We start from the raw sequence: 15,774 nt of genomic DNA on the forward strand, positions 1-15,774 counted from the left end.
TTACTTTGAAAAACAGGTTATGATGTATTTAACACTGCATTACCGTGACAGCAGTTTAATAAAATCCTTTCTGTGTGGAAAGGATTTTGGAAACTTGTTTTAGTTTGATTTACATGTCTATTTAATTTTTATTTTTATATTAACCCTAGTTACTACAGGCTCTCAAAGAGCAGCTTTAACCAGAAGGTAAAATGAAGAAATCCCTCCCTCAAGAATTATGCCTTTAACGTTGCCTTCAACTGACTTAACAGACTTGTTCAATTAAATCCACACCACAAATCTATCTTTCCACAAATACAAGCTTGACTCTTGCCGCATTCCCATCTTGCTCCTCTTCTCCTTTGCTAACGATGCCAAATACTTCTCCTATAATGGTGTTCATTAATCATCACCAGCTGCTCCTACACATRCAACAAATTCTTCCTAAGCTGGCTCAGCAAGCCACTTTCCCTTCACTCAGACTCCTTCGGCAGGGAGGAACAGCCCCGACACTCCGGCTCCAGCTGGTGCTCTCACAGCTCTAGCAGTTCACTCATACTCAATTGCCAGCATTGCCAGCCTCAGGCAAGTATAACAGAAGTGCAGTTATATGGATTAGCAGAACATTACAGGGAGGCTGCACAGCTTCTGCATAGGAAAGTCATTCCTTAAAAAAAGTTTGATGAGGTCGGTAAGCATATGATAATCGAGCTGGCTGAAATGCATTTCAATCCCCCTCCCCCAATTTTTTTTTTTATAAACCCCTCTCTCCCTCAATTAAACACTCTATTTCATGAAAGTCAACTTAATTTAAAAGGAAGGTCCTTTCAGGATTAATAACTGATTAAAACAGGGAAATAAAAGGGTAAGAATGAAGAATTTTCCAAAAGAAGAAAGATGATGACAGGATACAAGGAGACCTATGGCAACGTGTGCTGTTCAATAGTCACCTCTATTCACCTGCTCTCTCTGATCACCTAGGTGCCAAACTTCTCTGATGATATAAATCTAGTTTCAGTTTGATTAACTTGCCAGAAAACAGTCRGAGAGAAATTTATAGCCAAGTGACTAAAATGGCAATAAACATTTACAATGAAGCAATAAAACAGCAGATGAAATTCAATGGTCAATAAAAGCAAYGTCTATGAGAAAAAGAGCCCAAATGAGACATACATCACACAGTGATCATGTATCTGGAATCCACTTCGGGGGGGGGGGGGGGGGGGGAGTCTTAGGAAATGATATTTTAGTATCTGTTATAACAGAAGTATCAAGGGCACCAAATTAAATTGTTTTGAGCACTACTGCCCGATAAAGTGAAAAACAGCTAAAAATAAACTGCTTAGGCATGTCGTGTATGCCAAAGATGTAAACAGGTATAAAAAGCAACTGCAAAAATACATCACGGCAATGTCTATGAAGGGCCAAGACCTTCTCACTGTCAGAGACAGAATATGGTATGGATAAAAAAGCACAGCAAACCCCTAGGGTTAAGGATGAGCACAGTGTTATTAAAGGAAAAGGAGACAGCTCAAATTTGTAGCTCAAAGAACATTTTAAGGCAGTTTGGTAAGAAAAGAAGGAGCCTCTTTGCCCACTGCTGTTCCTGTCCCAGACTTGTCGTCACTCTCACATAGTAGTATTTGTTGCAGCTTCATAGGGACCAGATATGGGAAACTATTTAAGTTAAAAGATAACCCAGCAAAAATGCTGATACATAAATAATTCAAATAAATAAATAAATAAAAACACACACACAGATCACCTCCACATTAGATTCCCTAATCGAGCTTGGCTGTGCTAACATATGTGTCAACACACACAAAAAAGCCAAAAGAGGGGACAGCGCTCCTTCAGGCAGTAATGCCAGTTTAAAGGCACTTTGCCCAGACTGAAGAGCTTGTCAAATTAGTCTTGCTTGCTCTTCTGTAACATTAGGCCAAGACCAGCAAAAACAGGAAACCAGAAAGCCAAACCAGACACAGGCTATAGCATGTCCGACAGACCTCTGGACAGGAATACTCAAGTGGTTGTGGCAGCCTCTTCCAGCTCATCCAGAAAAGACACTTCAATGACAGCCAACCTTCATTAGGGGTTGGGCTGCGAGGGTTTGGAGATGTGCAATTTTCCCCACTGTAGAAAGCAAGAAAGCGGTGACACTGCTTCCCCCTGACTGCAATGGGGAAGAGAAGAAATGATTGTTTTCTTTATAAAGAGGATCTTATTGTTGAATAAGTTGACTCTACTTGATAAATTAAGTCATCTGTTAACTTTACTGATCAGCAGAGTGAGGGGGATCAGATAGTAACCACGGTCAAGGAGCCACTGGCAGAAGTAAAGAAGTAAAGTCAAAAGTCCTAATTATTTCTTTACTTAAATGAGCACTAAAAGGGGTGTCTTGAGGAAGAGGGGGCTGGGATTTAAGGTACTTGTCTTTGCATTAAATTTTGCTTGCATTTAAAAAGCTACTTTTAAAAACTAACATTTAAATGCCAAGACTATCTACATCATTGCACCAACTTGTATGGTATGAAAACAAAGGCTTAAAACTATTTAAAGAAAAGTATTTTTAAAGAGTTCTGTAAAAAATAAAAAAATAAACCCCACATACACCTTTTTGTATTGAGTGTACTAGGATGAAAAGAGCACTAAATAGGAATACAAACTTATGGTTTTAAATGCTAACTTTCAGGATGCTGCCAGAATTATTCAAATGCCACTTTTACGGTGTGAAATATATTTCTTAGAGATTCTGTTAGTCACATCTGGAACTCGTAACATAAGAGATGCTGTACGCATACTTACAAACAGATTGCAAACTCATCTGGACTTGAACAAATTGAAAGCAAGAAGCACCATGTTTCAAGTGGAAAAAAGGTACTATTTAAAGTATTTCAGAGTAATTACTGAGCCCAAATCTCAACCAGTCCACTGTGTGTCTCTGTTCTATTTTTATGTTCATCGTCCCCAAACAACTTGAAACCCATTTAACAGGTTGAGCAGTTTAACTGGCTTCCTGAAAAGGCTTCCAATTAACTGGCACTCACTTGGCACATAGGAGGAAGTGTGCAAGTGCCCTGAAGCTCCTCAGTTGCACACATTAAAGTTCAAAGAAACACCCAGCAAAATGCTGATAATGGGTGGAAAAAACAGGAATCTTTACAGCAGTTTCAGTGTTTGAAATRTGAATGATATCTATGGATACAATGGATATTTCCTAAGTGCGAATGACAGCTCCCCTCAGAGAAGGTGTTTGCATCAGTGCTTCTGTACAAAATAATATGGCAACACCTTTTAGGTAAAAAGATCATTAACCATAAAGGTGACAAGGCAGGGTAGGTGTTGCCTACATGGGCAGTTTTATAACATACATATACCAATGCAATTTGTCATATGGATATCTTATCCTGAAATGAGTATTCAGCATAATGTTGATATTGTTCAATAACCATACTGTTATACCAAAGTAGTAGGTCCTCCATTAAACTTTATCTTTTACAAGTGTAAATGTAAGTGTATTAAACATTATGTCTTAGAATTTCTCTGTGGTTCTTACATCACAGCATTAAAGTATTTGTGCTTTAATTTTTAGCTGAAAAGTAGTTTGGATTTTTTCCATTTACTTTTTAACTGAAACTTTAAATGCCATCAAAACCCTTCTGGTGGGAATGGGAAGTGGCAGTTAGCACAGGCGAAAAACAGAGGTGAAGAATGGCTCTCGACCATTTTAAGCACAAAGGAAAAAGGGGCAAAAGGAGCACGAGAGGTTCTGCTCTGTTTCCGCAGTCTCTGGGCTCAAACGCCACAAGCGCAGGAGGGACAACCACACTTCCAGCGGACGCAGAACCAAAATAACAAGCTCGGGAGAACAGAAAGGTGAAGYGCTCTTGAATTTGATAAGGCAGCCCCTCTCCTTAACACTGAGGGGCCTCAACCCCGCACAGCCAGGCTGCAGCACGGCCGCAGGGCTGAGCTGCGGCGTTGGAGCTGAGCGGCGGGAGCCCCAGGGCAGCCCCGCGCCCACTGCCTTCAGGGACAACGACCTCCCACCAAACAGGGCTGGCAGGGTCAGGCGGGACAGGTGCCCTGCAATATCCTGCCTCCATCCCCCCTTGCCCACTCCCTTCTTCCTGGCTGTGAGCGAAAGCTGGCTGGCACGCTGGGTCGTCGCCCCGCTACGCCAGGCAGCAGGGAGCTGCTGGCCTCCCCACGCTGCGGCACGGGCATCTCGCCTCGCAGCAGCGCCTTGGACCAGCTCCCACCGCCCTCGCGGCAGCTCCATCCACACGAACGACTTGCAGCGTCCCATTAAATTGAATGATAGGATTCTTCATCTGCATAAAGTTACTCGAATGTATCAGTTCACAGGAATGGAGCCATACTCTGTAGTTTTAAGATACGCTGTGGAATTGCCAAAAAATGGGGTTTTGGCAGCATTTATAATATGAAACTCTTCTGTAGTAACAAAAAGCCCTTCTTGGCCTCAGGCAAGCAGAGCTGCTATATGCATCACCCGTTGTGGTCCAGGTGGAAAAAGAAATTCTTCTCTCTCTCTCTTTTTTTTTTTTTTTAAAAAAGTTTTCTGATTGAAACGTATGATTAACAACTCAAAGCCAAGTATTTATAGAAGCATTATTAAGAGCAAAAATCCAGCAGCTGACAGAAATGCACTGTTGTGCCAAAAACATTCAAAAAAAGTTTTTAAACTGAGTTTACCTGCAGCTGGCTACATGCTAAATTTAAGCCTACTGGGGAAAAGAAGAACAAAAAGGGAAAAAAAAAAAGCCCCTCTAGAAAAATCGTGGTAAAAAACAGTAGTTATTATCAGTAGACTAAGTGCTATGCAAGATACATTCTCTGTGCCAGAGAGACTGCTGGCTGACAGGAAAACACTAAGTGCACTAAGGCACCCTGAGAGCTACTAGTTGATTTATGACTCATCTACACTACAAAGGTTTTGCAGCATAAGGACAATTCTCTCCCTCCCCCAAATTCCTAACCAACTCTGCTGCTCTCCTTGAGATTTTCTCCCACACAAATCAACAGGAAAAAATCCCACAGACYTTGGCAGAGTAGCAACACAGAGTTATGATACATGCTTAAATTTCAGATGATCCTAGGAAATGGATCCTGCCCCAGACTATGCAGTGGGGGGAGGTAGGTGAACCTACAGTGACCAAAAAAAAAAAAAGCAAGAAAAAAGCCCCACAAACCTACCACCATAGTTCCTACCAATCTGACTACAGGAGGGTGAAAAAAATCCCTTCTGAATCAAATCAGGGAGTTGGATTAATGCTGAGGGCACAAGAACATACCAGCTTGGCACCACAGAGAACCGGATGCCATCAGGAATAGCAGCGCAGGCTCTTACACTGTGACCAATCCTCCAAAGCCCCAGGGAAGGGCAAAAAGCCAAGTTTCCTGGGGGCAGGGAAGGCAGGAGGGGGGACCTGCTGCCCAGTGGCATACGGCGAAGGCAGACAGTCATCCAGTGTCCTTGTCGCAGGAGCCACAACATTTCTTATCTGCAGAATTCCCTTAGCGAGCTACACAATCTCTTCTGACCCCTGAGACAGAGGGGGAAAAACTGCTTCTCCTCAAAGGCACATCCCTGTGGGTATCATTTGTTAGAAATATGTTATCTTTCCCTTTAAACATGCAGCGCCCTTACTGGAAGAAGAGTCTCACTYGACAACCCAGCAATCGGATCTACCACGGCATGTTCCAAAAAAAAAAAACAAACCTTGGGCAAAATCTTGATTCACAGCCGCGATTTCCCAAAGCAGGAGCAAGGGATCTTCAACAGTGTCAACAAAAACCCTCAGCGCCACAGAGTGCCCCTTTAGGTGCGGGCCCAGGGCAGCACCCCCAGCACCTCCTGGCGGCAGCGCTCCCACCCACGGGACAGGGCTCAACGGGAGCCCGAGTGCGGCACCACCTCCTTCAGGAGCAGCCTGCTCTCAGCATCGCTTCAAAGCAAGGGGGGAACCACGCATCTGCCAGGTCTTAATGCTAAAACTTCCAACAGCTGGTAGCTAGGCTTAATTTTAAAACACTTCACTGGATTAAGCACGGTCCTAAAGAATGCATTTCTGGGAGGCAAAGGATGAGACAGGACAAGAAAAGTCCTTCCAAAGACAAGACCATACAAGCAGACACTACAGAAAAAGTGCAATTTAAAAAGGTAATCATATCAATTTCCCAGCCAACAGCAAATAGTCTAAATCTGAGCTATCCAGAAAGTCATCTGCTGAAGCCCCCAAACCTTGACAACGTTTAGGACATGATGTCTTTAAACCACTCCAAGAACAAAAAGGTAAATCACACTACATAGAGCAGAAATCTCCAGGACACCTCTCAGGCCCTGCAGAGCCACCTGCAGGCAGTGCAGGTAAGGAAGGAGAGGAAGACAAATTACATTATGACTATGTTAATAGCAACTCTTATCAAAACTGCACAGACTTCTACATCAAAAGGTATATTATATTACTATTTATGTTCTAAGGGRAAAAAAAAGGAAGCTAAACTTTGTTTTTTTTAAACAGTTTCTTTCTAAAGGCTGATAAGAAACACCCAAAAGGTCCCTTTGGGAAAAGCAAATATAATGTCATCATACACTTGCTGCCTAACAAACCAGACAGTACATATTTTGCAAGATGATTAGTAAAAATTCTGAAATTGCAGGTGCTAAACAGATTAAGAATTTAAGATTAAATAAGCAGAATCTCTTTTCTCTGTATGCTGTCATACAGTTCTACAAGAAATCAAAAATTTTGTGAAACTTTTCCTTTCTTCTTTTTCCGAAATATGAAAATAAAAAAATCTCGTTATACAGAACCAACGCTGCCACCCAGTCTCCCTTCACGTGTAGTGGAAAAGTAGTGAATGGGTGAGGAGCCAAACAGCATTTCCAGTCTTATGCAAGGTTGTTGGTGTTGTTTTTTTTTTCCTCCCCCCCCACAAACAGTATTTCCTCCAGTACTGGAGAATTTCTAAAAACCCAGAAGAAAGGCTCAGGGCCCAATTAGATACTTTCGTTACCTCTGTTACCCCCAAAAAATTCTTCTGTAGTCCTAAACGACCCTACTGCTTTTGAGGACAAAAGCATCACAGAGAACCAAAATTGCACAAATCACTGCTGCTTAAGCTTCCCAAAGGAAACTGTCACATTGGGTGTAATTCAATGCCTCATGGGCCAAGTAGAGGACGATAATCCAGGCAGTTCTTTCGCAGACTCTTCCCACACATCACAGAATCACAAGACTGCTAACATAAAATCCCCAGAATTCAGAAAGCAGCAGCAACGTGAAACAAGGAAACRGATAAGCAGCTTTTCGATGCATCTTTCCCCTGTGAACTGTCATGTTCTACAATGCTCTTCAGAAAAAACAGGTTTGTTTTTTCCCAACGCTCACTTTTCAGGTTTACAAATGCAATGAAAAGAAAACCTCAATATTTTAAATATAAACAAGAGTAGGTGAGCAATAACAGCAAATGGCTCTCAAGCAAGGATCTCACTAACTTCRCAAAGGCCTGTTCACAAACGTCTTATGCTGCTGTCTGTGAAATTCTAGACATTCTTCAACATCTCAAAACTAGAACTGTTACAAAAGAGATCTGAAATACTAACCTACACAGCAGCAGGCAGAAAGTCTGCCAAAAACACTGAAACCCCTCTCAAGTAACTAGAGGCCAAATCACAATAGTGTATGWCCTGGAAAATATTTTAACTTTTCTCAACATCCAACATAGAAAATCACTGCCCCTCATCACCCACACACCCGCACCCCTAAATTACAGGGCAAACAATATGCTTTGCACCCTAGAAATCTGAAGTGGTGATACCTTCAGCCATTTCTGAGAAAATGGAATGCCTCAGGCAAATATGCTATTGGTCAAAATAATGGGAGTAAAAGGTAATACTGTTTTTAGTTTCAATAACAGGATTCTGAGGTAATGTTTATAAGTCTGGAAGCAGAGCTAAGAAATTTCCATTATACAGATGAGCTGAAACAAAGTGTTATTTCCCAGAGTCATTTACAAATTTTAAGCATCTCCCGGATCTTGGCTTGAATATTCCTCACACCCAAGATAAACCTCCATGATGGTTTGTTTTAAAAACAATGCTTGGAAGCTTTTCCTTCTAAAAGCAAAAATAAACAATGGGTGCTAACAGAAAGCTGAATAAGTATCAACACTGTCTCAGTAGAGCAGTAACAACAGCAAGGAGATGATTGGARAAGTAACCTGAGGAGCATCCAACATCTGAAGACTGCTGCGTCAATATGATGAGTCCAGCCAACAAGAAAAGATCTCTAACAAAAAAGCCTATGATAAAGTCTCATGAATGGGACATGCTCTCAAGAAAGTATGTTCGTGCATTTATTTCATACCTGGGCTTCCCTCCTTCCCAGGTGCCATTGATATACTCCCTTCCCCTCCCCTTCCCCCACTACGTTTTTCTCATTTCACCATTTTCCTATGTCTTAACAGCCACAGGAATGAAAAATATCAAGTACAGAAATACTGAATATGGGAATAAAATAGAAAAAAAATGAGAAAAATTCCAAAGCTCTTTGGGAGGCTTATAAACCTGTTGATTTGTAATATGCAAAAAAAAAAGTGACTATATTGCATCAGACCATATAGCTCAGCATCCTGTCTCCAATGGTAGCCAAAAAGCAAGTACCAAGGGAGGACTATAAAAATATGAAAAGTATATACGATTCTTTCCCCAGCTAATCTTTCCAGACTCTAGCCATTTACAGCTCAGCAACCTATTATAATTAATTGTAAATGTTTAAAATTAAAGCTAAGGTTAGGTTTTAAACAATGAATGTTATCAGAACATTGTATACAATTTGTTGTATTGTTTGTTTTATTTCTGTTAGGTAGTAAAAAAGTAAACAGGAGGAAAAAAATTGCAAATAAAAGCCTGGTGTCAAATAAAAGATAACTGTACCTAACAGTGATCTCTATCTTCGTAAATCTTAGGTTTACTATACAAATCTTAACCTGCATGAAGGCAAGTTTAAGTATCAAAGCCATGAATCTAAATTAAATTAAAACATGTTGTAAAATTCTTTATTTTCCTTAAATATTCACATCGTAAGGCAGAATGAAGTGAATATCAGGTTTTACAACTGGCTTCAGGTTCCAACTGAGTAAAGTGGGAGCTAATGGGAGTCCCGCCTACTCAAATGGACTTTGGAGCATGTCACAGACATTTATTTCATTGCGAACTAAAATTCACAATTCCCCTAGGAACCTAAAAAAGAAATTTGGTTCAAAAGAAATGCCAGTTTTAATGTACATCTCAATACAGTTTTCTTCAGATTAAGGTCACCACAAATTGGAGACATTCATTATTGTCCCCAGTTATTAATAAAGAAGTCTACTTGTCAAAAAGTAATATTTTTTCAAATAAAGTGTTTACTTATTTGTTGTTCTCTGATAAGAAAGTGGTTGAGAGCTACTTGACAGTGACAATAGATCATATAGAGCATGGGAAATGCTGACTAATTCACAGTGAAGAAGGTTAAGAGATACAGAAAACTTTAAAAAGCCTGTTTTGTCACTCTTTCAGAAGCCTACTCATCAAATTCTTCCCTTGTGATTTCTCAACTCCTAGAACTTCTTGTCGTCCAAATAGATCCAGCATCACAGAACTATGTATGCAAAACAATTCCAGTTTTAAACTGTACATTCAGTGTACCAGACTATCAGTTTACATCCAAGGCAATTCTTTCCATATGACACATCACTCATTTTGGTAATTTCTTTCTAAATTTACTTAAATTTTTAGTAGTTATTTTAAACTTATTTTAAAAACACTTTCTGACATGAAAGGAGCTAGGTTTCTACAAGCAATAATCAGTATTGCTAGAATACATAACTAGAAAGGACACCAAGTTTGGGAGGGGAGTTTGTTTTGTTATGCCTTTTTACTGATTAAAGTGTTCTTTTTCAGAAGGCGTAACAGGACAGCACTGTTACTGTAGCAGCTACTTTGTTAATTAACTGCTTTCCTACTGTTCCTCCTTACACAAAAAAAAAAAAAAAAAAAAACAAACAAAAAAAACAGGATTATTTGAAGTTTCAGCTTTTGTTTACCAGAAATTACTTTTACATAATGCCATCCCAGTTCATACATGTGCACAAGCTGAAATCCCCCTGAATTCACACAATATTATCACTGAATTTATACTGCAATGGAGAACCTACAGAACAGACAGGGGAAAGGCAGAAAGGTTCTCCATTCTGTAAGGACACAAGGAAGATAAAGGAAGCACAGATAAAGGAAAAGMACAAGTTGTATCAGGGTTCAGGGGAATATAACCACAATAAAAGGAATCAAATGTCACAGTCAAGCAACAGTAAGTGGGTATCTAATACACATAGATGTGCCATTGTACATCTATATTACATTGTACCATTTATTTTCTGACTTGCTGGATACCAGGACAGACTTCAGAGCAAGAGGAGACAGAGTTCTTTGCAAGAGCTGGAGTAATATTGGTCCATTTTGAAGCTAATGACACAGAAGTAAACAGAAAAGCCTGAAAACAAGGTTTGAAGAATTAGGCAAAAAAAAATTAACTACACTGAATAGTCTTCAAATAGGAGTAGCAGTCTCAGATAAGGACTTCTTGCATAAGAAGCTTATGCTTGCATGTTAACTCTTATATTCTTACTTCTTGCCTGTTAAACTCCCATGAGCTGTAACATCTTATCTGCACAAGGAATTTAAATTGGTCTTAAAAAAAGTTTTGTAGACATTTCTATTTGAAAAGTTTCAAGTTAAATCAGCTGCCAGCCCATTTAGACAAAAATAAGCCCTTTACCACAACACACGCAGGGCAGAGGAGCATTTGGTCAGAAAGAGAAATGGATGGTAAAGGTTTTATTTCAGATTCACTTCCCAGGAGGAGGGGTGGAGACCTGTGAGAAGAGTACTGCTCCTCTAAGGGAAAAAAGAGGCACTGAGAACTCAAGATCCCAAATGGAAAGATGTGATGGCTAGGGAGATCTCATCTAGAGGAAGTTTAAATAGTTCAAAAGGATAAGTATTTAAACCAGCTTATTTGAAACACTGAAGTTGGGGGAAGGGGATGCAGACAGTCATTCCATGATAATTTTGCTTCCTCCCTAGCAATTTAAGGGCTGGTTTGTCAGCAGATTACTGCTACCATAGTAACCACCCCAAATATTTGGGGATTCTCAAATTGAGCCTTTCAAATGATTGCTACCATGATCCATCAGACACTGAGTGTCACACCTATCCAAAACTTTCCTAGAGGGGCCAAGGATGACATTAGCTTGAAGACCAAACACTGCCTTCTGATGGGAAGTCAGCTGGCTTTSGATGCTGGCAGGGCAGCAAAGCAGATGCTTGTCCTGTCGGTGCCCATGTGCTCTCTTGCTCTGCCGACAGAAAAGTCAGGTTTCTGGTAGCAGGAGCTTAAGAGAAAGAGCAGTACAGAGTATTATAGGTTTGAAGTAAAATTCCAGCTGGCACACTCATCACCCATTTTTCTGTTAATGTCTTTGTTCTTGTTAACATGACAATAACCTTCCCCCTTCTGTGAAGTTTCCTATTAAAACTCATGTATTTTCATGAATATAGCCCACAAGTTAGCTGTAGAACATTTTACTTCAGCAGCACTGAATGTACAAGTTTTGTTCTTTCTAATCTAATCTAAGCAGAATCCTTCTCCTCAGAGTGGAGCAGAGCCCCTTCCCCCTTTCTCCAGACATGGATCACAGTTTAGTCTCTTCTGCTAGCAAAGAGAGGGATCCTTTTTCCATTCCCTCTTCTGGCAAGCAGTAGTCTTCTCCTACAAGCATAAACTACCTGTGATCAAATTAAGGAGAAAAAAAAAAAATCAGATGAAGTAACAAGATCAACATAAGAGGGAGAAAAATCTTTGTCCCATAAGAATATTTACTGTACATAAATTTAGATTTTGTAAACACTACCATTATCCTAGGCTCACAAAACATAATAGTAAAAACAGATAAGGGAAAAAACAGTAATGGAAGCAGTAGTAGAGTGGTGCATGTGTTGGGGAATCAGGTTGCTCCTGGCTTAAAAAAGATGAGACCAAGCTGGCAGGACAAAGATATTTGAAGAAGCACACAAAATAATATTAAGTTAGGCAGGGCTGAAATTATCAAACCTGAGTGCTCAAACTTGAGAACAGAACAGGTGTCCTCAGATTCTGAAATACTAAACATCCAAAATTGACAGGGAAATCAAAATATACACTGAATTAAAATATCTAGGTGTGCCAATATTAGGCACCTAAGTTCAAAACTTTTGCCTACATCTAGTAGAAAGTTAAGTTTTAAAAAGCTTAAAGACCCAGTAGGGACATTGTTAGAACTGCCTTTGTATTACTACTAATTTCATTTACTTGTATGACATTTGTATGGTGTCAAAACATTTATCTGCAAGCTGCTGGGACACCTGTTTACTAGAGGAAGTAAGCTAGACTTAAGATGCTAGGCTAAAAATCAAGAAAATGTAAATTTGGTTCTGCTTCTGTCCCTGACTGCATACACAAAGTATGTGAATGTAAGCTGGGCATAATATCTTCTGACCTATTTTAGTTTCTATTAAAACAGCACTTGCAGGTCTCTGGTATCATTCTTGTAGAAACAATACACAGATTTGTTTAGAGCAGTGACTGCATTTAAGACTTGCAACCTAGATAAAGGAGACAGACATAAGCCGAGAGGGAAAGAGAGAGATGACTTCCTCAAAGGCGCACAGAAGCTAAGTGCTAGATTCACRTCTTCTCAACTCCTGCCTAGTGTCCTGTGTCTGTAAAGAATATGCTGCCTCTGTGAATTTTAGAAGAGACTAGCCAAAGATACGACAAAATCTGCAAAAACAAATTAAATAAAATGTGAAGAAGCACTTTGCTGAAAGCCTTTTGAGGTAGTTTCAATTTGTTTAGCAAACAGCTTTTAGAAAGGATTACCACTCAGCAGCTCAAAATATTCTCTTCAATAGCAAAGCATCTTACTCTGACATCTCTTGAGGCCCAAGTCTTTCTTAACAAATTACTTGTTCCTTAATGCAATCTCTTTAGCTACTTCAGTTTTATCCTACTTGATACCTCCTCTGCTATAGGTGCCATTGTTTATTCCCCTTTCTCAAATACAAAATCATATTTCTTTCCATCAACATAATAGCATTTCTCCAAATAAAAGCAAGTTACCTGCCATTAACAGATGTCCTTCACCACAAAACTTTCAAGTCTTTAACCATCCTTGCATCCTGAACAGCAATGAAGAAGTGCTCCARCTTTTCCCCTCCCTACTTTTTCAAGGTGGGCACCTACCTCTCTAGATGTCTGTAATGCACCTCGACTAGTGTTTTAGTGCAGTTTCATTAATAGTTATTTAGTACAGAGTGGAGAGAGCATGTGGTTTTCCTTCTCAGTGCTGCAGGAGCCATCTTTGAATTTCATTTTGAAACAGCTTCCCTCCCTGCCCTGTACGGAGAGTAAATGAGCTTTGGTTCCACTTGTACATCAGAGCTCAAAGATGACTACAAAAATACTAATTAACAAAGACAAGTTATTAAGAAAGCAACACCAGTTATTTCTTTAAAAAAAATCACCAACCATGAATTCCAAATGATAAAATGATTGACAAAAAACATTGTTTTTATCTATAAAGATGATAAAATTTAGGCAGCTTAGCCCATTATCACAGTTACTTTTTTTTTTTTAGGCTCACTTATCTCTCCTGTGAGATAATACTACTTAGTCTGTGCTTTAATTTGAAATCAGATAAACTCTATCTAAGCACAAACACATCTAAACATATGTTTATAAACAGTCTTCAGAAATTGGATGCCAGAAGCTAAAATTCAGTGCAATTTGCAATTCACTACCGAGGAAGAGTTTTGTGTCATTTATAACACTTATAATTCAAATTTATCTCTGTTACCCAAAGAGAGCAAATCACCACTCCAACACTAGGGACAGGAACAAAGAAAGCTCTCTCTGGATTCCTAATGCAATAGGGGTTTCATTTTTATACATGCTTAAAAAATTATAAAGCTTCAGGAAAAAGGCAGAGTGAGGAGTTTCATATTTTAATCAGCGTTGAAATAAAACTTGTAAGCTTACCGAGCAAAATAGCCTTGTCTTCGTTCCTTCTTCTCTTCCTTGGTCTCCATTATGTACAGTTAAATGGGCAAGGTGGGCGGCCAAGCGTTATGCTTTTTCCCTTCGGTACCTCATATCCAGGCAGAGTGCCCTGTATATAACATTTTAAAAACAGGAAGTTCATAAATCAACATGTCAACAACACCTACACACACTTACATGGTAGTGGAAATGCAATTGACCTGGTGACAAAGCAAAGTAAAACTTTAACCAGTGAATGCTTGCCATGTGATATCGATTTAGTATACAGTAAGACAAAAGACAATAAATGCACTTGAGCCAGTTTCTCCAGCAGAGAAAGAGAGGCATACTGCAAAGGAGGTATGCCAAAGACCACTAGCAAGTTTTAAAGCCTGGAAGGATTAAAATCTTTTGCAAGCTGTTAAACAGTTTATACCAAAACCTCTTCCTGGTTTCACCTGCATTATAGACAGGAAGATAAAAAGCAGGTTCAGAAACATCCAGGACAAACACTAAAACCAGAAAAATACATAATGTTCACTTCATAACAATTTTGTTAAATAGTGAGAAATTAGAAGTTTAAAATATTGAAAAAGAGGAATCTACATTCTGTGCACAGGTTTGATTGTTGTGAACCATTAAAAACAGAGGGAGAAACGTGAGGGACCAACATCCTGCTTTCCAGGTGAATTGTAGCCACCTGGAGAAACAGTGGAATAGAGAACATTTTCTGAGAAGTTAAAAAACACCCAAAAGGAGACCTCAGTAACACTGCAAATGTAACATAAAGACATCTTTAGATGAACACACAAAAATCTCAGTATTTATTTGCTTATGACACCAGAATCATAGCAACATTGCAGAATGCAGTACAGAGGCACTTGTAAACCAGACAGTGGGAGTTTCAGAACTGCTGGGCAAATACTGCAATTAATGCTATGCCACACCAATTGTTCCCAAAGAATCCTACCAAGATCATTTTACCCTCTTCCAACCTCCCATATACATTCAACCCACCCCCATGGCCTGTGCCCATGCACAAAGCAAGTTAACTTCTTGAGAGTTCTTCTTCAGTACTCCAGATTTAAGTTTAAACCAGAAGTTACTACTGAATACTTTAGTCTATAACAAACAAATGGAAGCCACAAATTATGCATATAAAAAGCAGAAAAATTACTGTGACATAATCAGTTCCCATTATTTTTCCTGTATTAAAAGATCATGAGCTACAAACTGCCAGATGTCACCAGAAGAGATAATGTAGTAAAAACAGATTAACCTATTTGAAAAATTCAGAGAATATATTGTATTACATTCTACCTGTAACACATGCCATAATTTTCTCTCCATGTATATGGAGCATCGGTCCACAGCAATCGAAGTCTATTGCTTCAAAATGCACTTCTTGCTTATTAATTTTGAATACAATCAGTATATCACAAATAATCTAGTCTCTCTGATCTCTATGCACCTACATAGAGTCTTACAGTAATGGTCACTATGCAACAGCACTCTTCAAATGGCAAATTTGCCTGTAACAACTTTGGATTTATAAATAGAGTACTATTTTATCCAGGAGCCATCTCTGCAAGTTAATGCACGTTGCAATCTCCCACAGGACACAAATTTACCTGATAGTAGGATAAGAATA

At 39.4% G+C, this 15,774-nt stretch overlaps 1 protein-coding gene across 2 annotated transcripts in view; it reads right to left on the bottom strand.

Moving 5' to 3' along the window:
* The window catches only part of LOC112976862 (nuclear receptor coactivator 7-like), a 40,589-nt gene that overhangs the window by 6,896 nt on the left and 17,919 nt on the right, over positions 1 to 15,774 (bottom strand). The window contains exons 1-2 of one of the 2 annotated variants that reach the window (XM_026088563.1): positions 14,345 to 14,366; positions 14,124 to 14,253 (exon numbers count right to left, since the gene is read on the bottom strand). In XM_026088563.1, the coding sequence (XP_025944348.1) occupies positions 14,124 to 14,173 (50 nt within the window). In that variant the 5' untranslated portion in view covers positions 14,174 to 14,253; positions 14,345 to 14,366. Of the gene's footprint in view, positions 1 to 14,123; positions 14,254 to 14,344; positions 14,367 to 15,774 lie in introns of those variants that run through there. The other variant, XM_026088562.1, reaches the window with a different exon arrangement.

The sequence above is a fragment of the Apteryx rowi genome, unplaced genomic scaffold (assembly GCF_003343035.1).
Source record: "Apteryx rowi isolate R43461 unplaced genomic scaffold, aptRow1 scaffold_774, whole genome shotgun sequence".
Taxonomy (NCBI): domain Eukaryota; kingdom Metazoa; phylum Chordata; class Aves; order Apterygiformes; family Apterygidae; genus Apteryx; species Apteryx rowi.